The sequence below is a fragment of the Syngnathus scovelli genome, chromosome 17 (assembly GCF_024217435.2).
Source record: "Syngnathus scovelli strain Florida chromosome 17, RoL_Ssco_1.2, whole genome shotgun sequence".
NCBI lineage: Eukaryota > Metazoa > Chordata > Actinopteri > Syngnathiformes > Syngnathidae > Syngnathus > Syngnathus scovelli.
Genome location: NC_090863.1, coordinates 12804729 through 12816242, shown reverse-complemented (window position 1 = coordinate 12816242; position 11514 = coordinate 12804729). Strand labels below are relative to the sequence as shown.

The 11514-nt window shown below is 42.9% G+C and overlaps 2 protein-coding genes across 4 annotated transcripts; one reads left to right on the top strand and one right to left on the bottom strand.

Annotated features, from left to right (window-relative positions):
* The first annotated feature begins 1335 nt into the window (after nucleotides 1-1335).
* On the top strand, nucleotides 1336-6918 carry LOC125984835 (homeobox protein Mohawk-like). 3 transcript variants are annotated; one of them, XR_007487100.1, is made up of 7 exons: nucleotides 1336-1512; nucleotides 1624-1783; nucleotides 1862-2015; nucleotides 2098-2430; nucleotides 5228-5944; nucleotides 6253-6286; nucleotides 6348-6452. XR_007487100.1 is itself a non-coding variant. In XM_049747113.1 (6 exons), the coding sequence occupies exons 1-6, from the start codon at nucleotides 1343-1345 to the stop codon at nucleotides 6667-6669; spliced, it is 1173 nt and encodes a 390-aa protein (XP_049603070.1). In that variant the 5' UTR covers nucleotides 1336-1342; the 3' UTR covers nucleotides 6670-6918. The 3 variants fall into 3 exon arrangements, 1 of the variants encoding a protein (XP_049603070.1); XR_007487101.2 differs by having other exon boundaries at nucleotides 5228-5958; nucleotides 6348-6446; XM_049747113.1 differs by lacking the exon at nucleotides 5228-5944 and having other exon boundaries at nucleotides 6348-6918.
* A 1298-nt stretch (nucleotides 6919-8216) lies between these two features.
* On the bottom strand, nucleotides 8217-11506 carry LOC125984849 (ras-related protein Rab-18). The gene is made up of 7 exons (XM_049747136.2): nucleotides 11294-11506; nucleotides 10949-11004; nucleotides 10808-10869; nucleotides 10379-10451; nucleotides 10096-10214; nucleotides 9871-9937; nucleotides 8217-9360 (listed from the first exon to the last, which is right to left on the bottom strand). Exons 1-7 carry the CDS (start codon nucleotides 11359-11361, stop codon nucleotides 9188-9190), a joined length of 618 nt encoding a protein of 205 aa, XP_049603093.1. The 5' UTR covers nucleotides 11362-11506; the 3' UTR covers nucleotides 8217-9187.
* Nucleotides 11507-11514: the final 8 nt, after the last annotated feature.

Below are 11514 nucleotides of genomic sequence, written 5' to 3'. Positions count from 1 at the left end.
TGTACGTACTGCAATTGTGTGGACACTCCCTGCCTTCTTTTGGCGTGTGGGCAACTCTCGTGCCATAATTGCTCAATTTAGAAGGTTTATTTTGGATTTGTGATTTTTTTTTTTTTTTTTAAATGTATTTATCTTGGAAAAAAATGCACGATGTACTGAAACCGCTATGATGGAACCGCGATGTAGCGAGGGATTACTGTCCTCATCTGCTCTACTTTGCCCTCTGAACCTTTGACTAGTTCATTCACAAATGAACATAGAAGCTAGCCACAAAAACATTTTACGGAGCTGAAAAAGATATGTATTTTTCAATGACATCCGTGCGTTCATCCAACCATGGCAGCTCGAAACCCTGCACACAAAAACATCACGCCCCTCAATTTTACAAGAATGGAACAAGAGGAACACAATCTTCCTTCTTAATAACATGAAGTTCTCCCACAATAAATCGGAACAATTTGTTTTCTCTTATTTGTTGATTTCACAATGTGTCACATTGCTATGATGTCACACGATTACACCAGCCACTTCTCGCCATCCTGCCTACGCACGCACGCACGCACGCGCAAGTCGCTGTCGAGCGTGCTAAGACGAGCCAAGTCGGTCCCAAACCCTACTGAAATGATATGTCCCACTTAATGGAAAGCGCTCCCAAAAATGGTGCAGACTGCAGACATTGCAAAAGATTTGCAAGCCCTAAACCCCAGTGCACACGGTTGCGCACAAAATAAGCAGCACTTGCCGAGGAAGGGATGAGCAAAGCCAGTGCTATTTTTCCAGCGCTGGTGTTGGTTGACATTACTATGGGCCAATTTGCTCTGAAAAGCAAGCAGGATTGGCTTGCTGGCACGCAGCACGGCTTGGTGGTTTTGCTGGTTATTAGGAAACTTGTAATTCCAGCTCCCGAATCCCCTGGTAAAACATGCAATGTTATTTGCTGACACCATTGTTGGTCAAACCGCAAGCTGCGAGAGAGGCTGCTACGCCTCATGTCGAAAATATGAGATCATGCTCAACGGCAGACAGAATGGAAGAAGCAATACTTTGCATATCTTGGGCCGCTCCTGCCGCTGCTCAGCGAGGGTTCCCCTCACGGGCCTGATTGGACGCTGGGAGGACCAATGGGCAGGAGTGAAACAGGTTATCCGAACTCTCCAAAGTGCTGCTCAACAAAACCGCTGACTTTTCAAACATTTTTCACTCTGTAACTGACGTGCTCCAGAGTAGAGCCCGAGGACTATTCTCATCATTTTGTTGCCAGGATGGGAGCCTACCGCAGCTATTTATTTCTGTGAATCGACAGATGCACCTGTTGGCTTAGGGGAAATCTGCTTGCTTGAGGATGAACTCAGCTGTTGGGATGCCATCTGATACTCTTCTTCATTTGGAGGATGAACAGAGGAGTAGACTGAATTGTGTCGCTCACAGCAGCTTGGCTAGCCGTCAGAATGCAGAACTGCTGCGATACCAGGAGACTGCTGAAGAAGACTCCTCCAAGTACAGAAGATACGGGTAGGCATAGCAGCGATATGTTGATCGGCTTTTACCAAATTTACAGCCAACATTTGGGTACATTTGATGATGTTGCGCACTGCTAGAGTCTGAGTTTCTGAAATTCTCCAGATCTCGCTTGGGCGGGGTCAAAGTTCGCCACAAGAGACAGGTGCTGCAGGACATGGCCCGGCCTCTCAAACACTGGCTGTACAAACACCGGGACAACCCGTACCCCACCAAGACCGAGAAGGTTCTGCTCGCTCTGGGCTCCCATATGACTCTCGTACAGGTGAGGCCGGTCAGTGGAGAAATGTCAGGCAAAACGTTGGCTCGTCTTCCTTTCTTTTCACCATCCAACTCTGGTCAGGTGTCAAACTGGTTTGCCAACGCTCGGCGGAGGCTGAAGAACACGGTTAGGCAGCCAGACTTGAGCTGGGCCCTAAGAATCAAACTGTATAATAAATACATCCAGGGAAATGCTGAGAGACTGAGTGTATGCAGCGATGACACCAACTCAGATGGTGAGCGACATTTTTGAAAATGATTTCATGCCAAACAACTGCCCACAGGCAAAAATGGTTTTGTCCATGTGCTTTGCTGCAGATGATGACTGTCCATTACAAACGCCCATCTGTTCATCAGACTTGGGAAGATCCTCATCCCACATGTGCGGGATAAAGAACCAGGGTGGCGTGCTCACCATGGCCGACCCGGCCAACAGCGACGACGGCACCTCGCCGCCGTCAAAGTACAAGAGCAGCTTGCTGAATCGTTACCTGAACGACACCCTGCGGCACATGATGGCGGGCAAGGCGGATGGCGTCGCCCTAAAAAGGCGGAACCACTCCGAGTCCTTCAGTTCAAACGAGTGCGACAGAGACGCTGTGTCCCCAGCGTCCTCCTATGACGCAGACACTAACTTCATCTACCAAATGGGTAAGAGACTCCAAAGCGTCACACACCACTGGTGGAGCTAGGGGTTTTTTTCTTAGGGGGGTGGGGGCCAAGGGAGTTCCTCAAAAAAAAAAAAAAATGATACAAATTCAAAATGTAGACAACTAATTGAAGAAAATAAATAAAATAATTTCAGTTAGCTCATTTTGTGACCTGAATACTTTCTGCTGCCTGCCTAGTTAAATATTTATTTTTCAGTAGAAAAGTTTAAAAAAGGTTCAGAAGTGACGGGGAAAAAAAGTGGTCAGTAGAATTAATACAACATTAAACGATCAACAATTGAGACACCCTGCTGCCTTTTATGATAAACCAAACGCTCAGAGCCAGATTTTTTTTTTTCATGAACATTACTAAAAATGTCCTGCAAACACACAAATCCGTCATATAAACTTTGGATGGAATTGGAGCTGGCTTCGTCCAGTGCAAATATAATTTCCATACGCAACAATGTGCCATTTGTTCCGCTTGAGCTTCTTGCCATGGTGGAAATGTCCAGTTGGGCCTCGACAATTACACAATGTCTGAGATTTGATTTTTCCCAGAGTGAGAAATGAAAAACATCAAGAAATAGAGCAGTTTGTCAGCAGGGCACACAAACGAGTGACAAGTCGACATTGAAAGAACGCAGCTCAAGAGCATTAATATCCATTTGGCTCCATCCCAGTTGCGCTTTCTGCCTGAGTCATGTAAACGTTGGCTGCCTGTTTCTCTCCATCCTGGATTCCTTTTCACGCTCATTGAAAAGTTACATTTCTAGAATTGTGAAACCACTATTCATTTCTTACAGCAATGCATTAAGTTCCGATTTTATTACGCACTCAGCTTCCCTGAAAACAAATAAATCTTTCCAGTCGGACGAGTGTTGGTGAAGTTATGGTCTGTGAAAACACTTAAACTTCAGCAACCTCCAGTTCAACCTCAGACTGACATTTGAACCCATAATGTGAATTATAAACAGCATCATAAAAGATATGCAGAGCCATTAGCAGAAAGCAAACTCGTATCATCCATTCTTTTTTTATTTCACGACACTGTCGTTCTATTTGAGAGACCACCTCCGAGGATCATCACATTGAAAAAAAATCCTTCACTGATATTCACTACTCGTTTTGCTTGGACGGTTAAAGCGTGCGTCACTGTACTCACGGCAAATGTAAAAAAGAAAAGGGTGATCAGCCCCTGCCAGGATAAAAAGAGGATCAAGTATTGATTAATCATTTTTGCATCACTCTTCTACGAAACGCAAAAAAAAAATAAAACTCAGAGAAAATATTATTTGAATTTTTTTTACCAGCTGTAATTCTGATTTCGACATCTGAGAAAGATGCCAGTGAATTCATTTATGACTTATTGTTGTGTAAATAAGAGGCTAAAGTTAGCCGCTGGTTCACTTAGCCTAGCAAAACAATAAAAGCCAACCGCAATTCTTTACACCGCAAGGAACATGTAAACAACACACATTTTGTAAAAAATTAAATACAATTAAAAATGTTAGCTCGTTAAAAAAAGCTCATTAGCGCGTGGCCACGTAGCGCCATATCAACTCGGCACTGACTCAAGGGTAATACGTAAAAGTCTTCCCCTAAACATGTCAGTTAATGCACCTCAAATCATGTTTCCTTTGGCCTATTCTGCGCTTTCTTGAACTCATTACTCACTGAAATGTTTGTGAACACTTTTAATGTATCCCTGCTGCTCATACGATGACTTTTTTTGCGACTCCTCTACGCAACTGAAGTGGAAAGTCAGCCCGCCAGATTTATGACAGGCCGGAGCCCGTTCAAACACTGCGCTAGCATAGCACAGGAAGACTAAAAAACATGTCAACGAGTGATCGTCTTTAAAAAGTGATGTCACAAGGTCACCTCAAACATATCTGTCAAGATTTCACAGGCTGGAAACATCATGTTACCTCACATTTCCATAAAACAACCAAGTGTGTTTATATTCCTGTACGAGACATGGTCTAGACCTCCCTGGGGGCCATCATGTCACTAGGATTGTGTTTTATATGACACAGAGCAATAAATTAAAAACAACAAAAAAAAACAGTATGGACTCATAGCTGGCAGCACAATCTTTCAAATGTATGCAGATGTAGGAGTGTGGAGTTTTTTGTTCATAAATGAATATCCACATCGATATGTTTTTGTTACAGTAGTTATTGAATTCCAGAGTCTTTCCAGACTTTGCAATGCAATAGTATTTTCATTTTCCTACATGCTACCGTGTTTATAATGTAGTATGAATCAGAATCAGAAGTGTCTGCTGGTTCTGCCACCCAGAGGGGAGTAGTTCCAACAGACTGTGACCTGCCTGGGTGAAAAGAGTCTGTAGAAATTAACCTCTATTTGGGCTTTATTGGGATGAGATAGATAGATTTCAGAAAGTGTTAGCTGGCCTATTCATGAACTCCTGTTTTTTTTTTTAATCCACCTGTTGCTGTTCTTATAGTGTTATGGGTAAGCCTCATTTCAGTATATTTACTTTTTGAGAAATTTTTGTTTGGTGTGAGATTTTTCTAACGTAACAGTTGCTTTCGCTCAATATACGTAGGTGGGGAAACGTTTCATTAGAGGACCTACTTTGTCCTTTGGATACGATCAATTGTGAGATGAGGTTTCAATTTAAACCACATAGCGCATATTAATTATGTGGGTGAAGGTAACTAAAGGAGTTCCTGTTTACAGAACGATGTGGAACTATAGATACAGGCATTTTGTCTGTTTGATTTCCAAAAACAACAAAGAATAAATCATGGCTACTCTTTTCATTTCAGTTACTGACCAGGCCAAAATCAAATGTCGTTCTGCAACACTACTGGACAATTTACTACTATCTATAAAAAAGCAGCAAGCCCTCTCATTACCCTCGCTACAAGTTCACCATGCAGTAAATTTAAAACTGGCAAGAGGCAAAACAATGTTTTCTTGCTGTTTAAAATAAGAGGTTTAGAAATAGTCTCTTGGAAAAGGATGTTGCGGCTGAAGAGAAAAATGCTTGAGGACCTTCAGTAGGAAGGAAACAAGAAAAACAAAGCGGACATGATTTAGTCCATTGTTACTCTTGGCTCCTGGCCAACTAAAGACATCCTGGATGGAATATTTTGAGCTGTGGGCAATTCAATCTTTAGCTGATCAGCTTAGTTTTACTCGATTTAAACATACAGAGGGTAGCACAGTGAGGACTTTTCTTTTGAAAAAGACAAGGACAAATATAAACACAATCAGAAAAATGTGTCACGTTCAGGGGTGGAGCATGAAGCAGGACGACCAAGTGCAGCTTGGACCAGTGAGGGAAAAGGGAAGTGGAACGAGGCATTGAGGGAAACAGACGGGAGTGGCAAATTAATAACATGACAGACTGACCGACCGACAGGGATGGCAAACAGGAACAGACTCCAAACAGCCAGGAACCGCGAGGACAGCAAACGTGACGACATCGACCATCCGACAGGGAGTGAGGGGCAGGCAGGCGGGACTTATATACACGACAGGTAACAAGCGGCAGGTGGGAATAATCAAAGTCATCATGGGCACACAGGTGGGGAAGGGAGGGGAGGGGCGAGCACACAGGAAGGGAGGGGCGAGCACACAGACACACAAACAAAACGATGACACGATCGGGGACGAGTCGTGACAAAATGATTTTGGTCACAAAAAGTATCAAATGCAATGTGTTTCAAAAAGAGCCTTATGTAATGAATCCAAAAAAGTGAATGTCCAAGAATTTGTCTGTTTCCAATTACAACCACCAAGGAAGCTGGTTTATGTCATTGATCAAATTTCTTCTTCTTCCTTGCAGAGACTTTGGACTATCCATCATCAAAATGTGACAGGTAATTATTCATTGTTTTTTGTCTACTAGCGTCAGTCAATCAAAGCAACCTTTTTCTTTAGTGGTCAGCCTCAGGAGAGTCCAAACAAGCAAGACTGGCGAGAGATCAACGCGGCCGTGGCCTTGACCAGTCTGGCCCACGGGCAGAGCTGTCAGAAGAACACAACGTCGCTTGGCACAAGCCCCGGGCTGAGCTGCCGCAGGGAGCCCCTGTCCATCGCGAGGAGCAACATCCCTGGCAGGAAGCCTGTCACAAGGCCCACCTCAGTCCTGAGGCAGAGCTGCACTTCTGAGCAGTCCACCCTCACCAGTCGCATCATCCAAAAGTCATCCCACATCTCCGAAGTGCAGACTATCAAAGCGGGTCTGGCCAACAGTGTGTAGGAATTCAACATGCGACAATCATGTCTGCCTCAAGGCAGCCTTTGAGACTTTTGAAAGGTTTGAGAAATGTAAAAAAAAAGATCTATAGACTGTATTCTCCCACCCACAATGTTTTCTTTTTTACAGTCTTGCTGATGTATTTCTATGGTGTTTTGTTATAAGTTAACTTCTTTGAGACTGGATTGTCATCCAATGCCCTTAGTTTGACCGCAGCTTTCCAATAAAAATGTCAATGTTAAGTTTCTTCAACATGGGCTCTATTTTCACCTCATTTTGACAAAAGCTTGGGACAATCCCTCGGAATCATAGTAATCATTCATCTTTATTTTATTTATCTATCTATCCATCCATCCATTATCACAGGCAGGCAGGCAGGCAGGCACACTGGAGCCTATTTTAGCTGACTCGGGCAACCCTGAACTGGTTGCCAGCCAATCAATCACAGAATCAAAGCCTGCCCCGGGACAAACGCAAATGCTAACATTATACAGAAAAACACACATGCAATCTGCACATATGGTCATGCATAAAAAAAAGAGGCATGACCTCTTGTGAGCTGTGCAAATGTTATACTACACCCATGAGGAGTTTCAGGTCCCTTGCTCAAAATCAACTTTGTTGTGCTTCGGAAGCATCTGACAGAAGAGCAAGCCTGGTTGATTGCTAATTGTTTGGTCTGCAGCAGTCGTCTCAATCCCTCCACCCCAACATTTTCCTGTCTACGACTTGATGGGACAAAAGAGACTGGACTAGGTCCAACATCGAGCATGAAGGTCAACGTAACAGGCAACGCTGAAACCTATGCCAAATGTTTCCTTTCCGTGATGTACTGTAGTTGTCTGTGTCGTATTAAGCTCTTGCTTTTGTTATAAACACGTTGAAATTGTTTTGAACTGTCTGGCAACAATATGGAAAGAACGCTCGGCTTTCTGAGTGACCGGTTTAAGCGCAACTTGGGCAACCTGAGTGACTGTATTAAGCGCAACTTGGGCAACCTGAGTGATTGTTTCAAGCACGACTTCGGCAACCTGTTTGCAGAGAGTTCCTCCACCACTGCTGGAAAGAAAAGAAGTGTTTTCCTCACACTTGACAAAAAGATGCATTCTTAGTTTGTCTCACAAGAACGAGCCCGTCACTTGTCATTTACAAACAGGACCAACTCCCGAGATAGATGACGATGATGATGATGATGAGATAGACACCACAAGCCGCAAAGGGTGATGAGGAGGAAAAAAACAACAAAAAAAATGCCTGGTACACTGCGTGTGCCTTGAGTGGAGCATCCTGTTCCGTATGAGCACATCCCGACACCAAACATAAGCTTGTAATCACACATAAACGGCTGCAGTTATTTGACTCAAGATCATTAGCAGGATCTTTCCACTCACGACCTACTTTGAGATTTTTACATTTTGTACTGAGAATGTTTGCAGACTCGCATGTTCTCATCACTTCATCAACTGAGTTGCCAATGAAAAGGCACCTCATCATTATGTTGGCCTTGAGAGCAAATGGAAACTGCATGACAATTAAATCATAGTTTCGAATGACTGCACCCCAAGTGTCCTTTTATTTCTGTTTGAAACAGGACAATTCTGACAACACTGGAAACAGAGAACGTCATTCGTTGTTAAGGCAAGATTCATTGCGACATTCTGCATTGCAAAGTTCAATTGATACAGAATGTAAAACATTTGCAGAAAGTGATTAAGATCAACGGACAGGGAAGGTGGCGTGGAAAGAAGTTGTTGACAAATAATGACTGTACAACAAATCGGTATACTGCAGAAGAGAAAACGCTTGGGAATGATCTTCCATCATGTCTGAAACCACCGCCTTAAAGACTAAATATGGACCACATTACACACAAACAAAACAAAACAAAACGATAAATGGTGAAGCGGACTGAATGATGACTAAGAAAACATGATGTTAAATAACTTTCTTGTATTACGAGGTCTATACAGCACAAATGGGGGGGGGGGGGGGGGGATAGTTCCACAATGAGACTATAATGATCAACTCGTTTGGAGGATTCTGCACTCTACATAGAAGGAGTGGATCAATACATTCTGATTGCAACTATTTCATGACTAAGTCCATATAATGACATTAAATGAGTTGATAAACAGAAAAATGTGGATGTACTGTATCCACAGTGTTTTGGGAAAACATGAAAGTTTTTCATGGCCAGAGGTTAAATGAAGGTTATCCACCCCCCATATCAAATGCTGCTTGATACATAGAGGATTGGTTCATATTCTCAGCTTCACTCTCACATTCTCTCTTGTAAAGTGACATCATGCGTGTTGAACCCAAGCACACACAAAAGTCAAACTCTATCTTACGAGGCCAAAAGACTAGATCCATTCATTGAAACAGAAAGAAGTGTCATGTGCAAAGAGTCCTGCCCGGCCGGTCTCTCTATCTTACCAACTCACGTTTTTCATCTCCTTCCTGGTTCCCGACTAAGGTCATTTCTATCGAGCTTTTCTTTTTGTTTGTTTCTTTCTTTCTTTCAAGGTATGGAGCAGTATCCTCCGCATGCCCTGCCACCGCCTTGCTCTTGATTCCCCAGTTGCAGTGTCTGGCCCTGGCTTTCGCTCTCCCAAAGCCCTGGAGTTTGGAGGATCTTCTCCACAAGCTCCTCAAAGGCACACTGTACGCCGTCTTTGGTCTTTGCACTTGCCTCTGGGGGGAAAAAGATTTCCATCAAACAAGACAATCTCCACAAGGCTTTCATTTACAAAAAATCAGGGAAACTATTCCTTTAATGTGCAGGTTTTAATGATCATGACATTCAAGGTATTCTACATGATGACTCCATTTAAGAAGCAAAAGACAAGCGGCGGGCTCACGGTGGATCGGATCGAATCGAATCCAACACATTGTTGCCTGGCTCGACTCGACCCAAAGCCACTCATTAATGTTGCTGCGCTAAAATGGAAACTCCAAAGCACGTTAACCTAATTTTGCAAATGGGGTAAGCTTGGATATGGGAATTCGAAATTAGGGAAAGCGTGCAGACATACTACATTTAAAGCAACAACATTTAAAGCCTATCTAGATGCTAATCATAATGCAAATGATCTGGAGCAGCTGCATCCAACCAAAAGACCAAAAACAGCTAAATCAGGCCAGAAAGACAAATCAAAAGCATCACTTGCTAAGCTTTAAGCTAACTCCAACATGGACACTTACCGATAAAAAGCATCGAGTGTTTTCTCGCAAACTTCAGGCCTTCATTTCTGTCCACTTCGTGGTCATCCTAAAAACCAAAATCATGAAATTCACACTGTTTCCACCATTTCACATAAACAGAAGCACAGTGGCCGTTGCAGTGAAATGTCCTAAATGAACATGCTTTTTCACATTTATAAAAATGCTCTTTTAATAACTGCGGAGGCAAATCTTTTCCAGACTCACCTGATCAATCTTGTTGCCAACAAGCATTTTGACTATATCATTGCGAGTGGTGTAGGTTTCCAATTCATTCAACCAGTTTTCCAGCTTTGTGAAGGTGTCACGCTTTGTAACATCATATACTGTCAACCCAAAGGAAATAATGAGTAGAAACAGAACATTGTGCAAGAAATCATATAGAATAAAATGACAGTATTCCTGTGATGCTAAAAACATTCTGCAATCATAAAATGCAAAAAATGTCAAATATGGCACACTACTAATGTGCTTTAAAAAAATGACTTACCAAGTATAACTCCCTGGGCACCGCGATAGTAGCTGGGTGTTAGCGTACGAAACCTTTCTTGTCCAGCTGTGTCCTATACCAAGACGACAATATAAGTAATGTTGGGGGGGGAAATATCGGTGAAAAGTGGAATCCACGAGTACTATGTAGGGAGGGGTAGAAGGTTTTTTGTTGTTGCCATATTTTAATTGATATCCAAATGCACGAGAACCGTTTGCACGGTCAAAATAAAAAAATAAAATTCAAAAAAAATGGTGGATTGTTTTTGTTCGCTTCAAACTATTTGTTGTTGAACGGTTCTTTCCCATATGCATTTTATGTACTGTTCTGTGCAACGTCGCAACCCAGTGGACATATATTGTATTGCACTATGTTTTTCATGAGCCCGCATTCAAATAAAAAACATGACAACATAATAACCAGTCTTACCCATATGGCGAGTTTTGCTTTGTTTCCATCGATTGATAATGTTTTCACTTTGAAATCCACACCTTAGTCGGCGTGCAAGAGAACAAGAGGGTTTTAGACAATTAAGAAATGTTCATGGAAAACTTGGGGTATGAAATGTACCTATTGTCGCTGACTGCTCTGGGTCAAATGTGTCTTCTGTGAATCTCAGGAGAAGGCTGTCGGGGAAAGAGATGCAGTTAGCGAAATGGACTCAAGCCTTTAAACGTTTGACCGAACAGTCGGCACTGGTGGCGAGCAGCGTCAGCTAAAATCGACACGCAGTGAAAAGTTGGCAATGATGTTATTGCAAGCCAACAACACTACTGAAAAAAAGAAACGAATTTGAACAAATATAATACCATGACGTGATTCACGAAAAGTAGCGCAGGGCAACACAGTGCTAAGAAGCTGATGTCAACACACTTCACAAGCTAAGCTAGCATGCTAGCTCGGGACAAAACATACCTAGACTTCCCCACTCCACTTTCGCCTATTATCAGCAGTTTCAGAGTTGTCAGTACGTCGTCATCCATATTCCGATGTACCGCAAGTTCGTCAGGCGATTCGCTACGCTTCGCTTCTGAAAACAATGTACAGTAAGCTTGTTGTTTAGTAATTCCCCTGCAGCTTTGGACAACTTCCGCCCAACGTGTACGCCTGACGTCATGGATAACCGTTGGTCACGT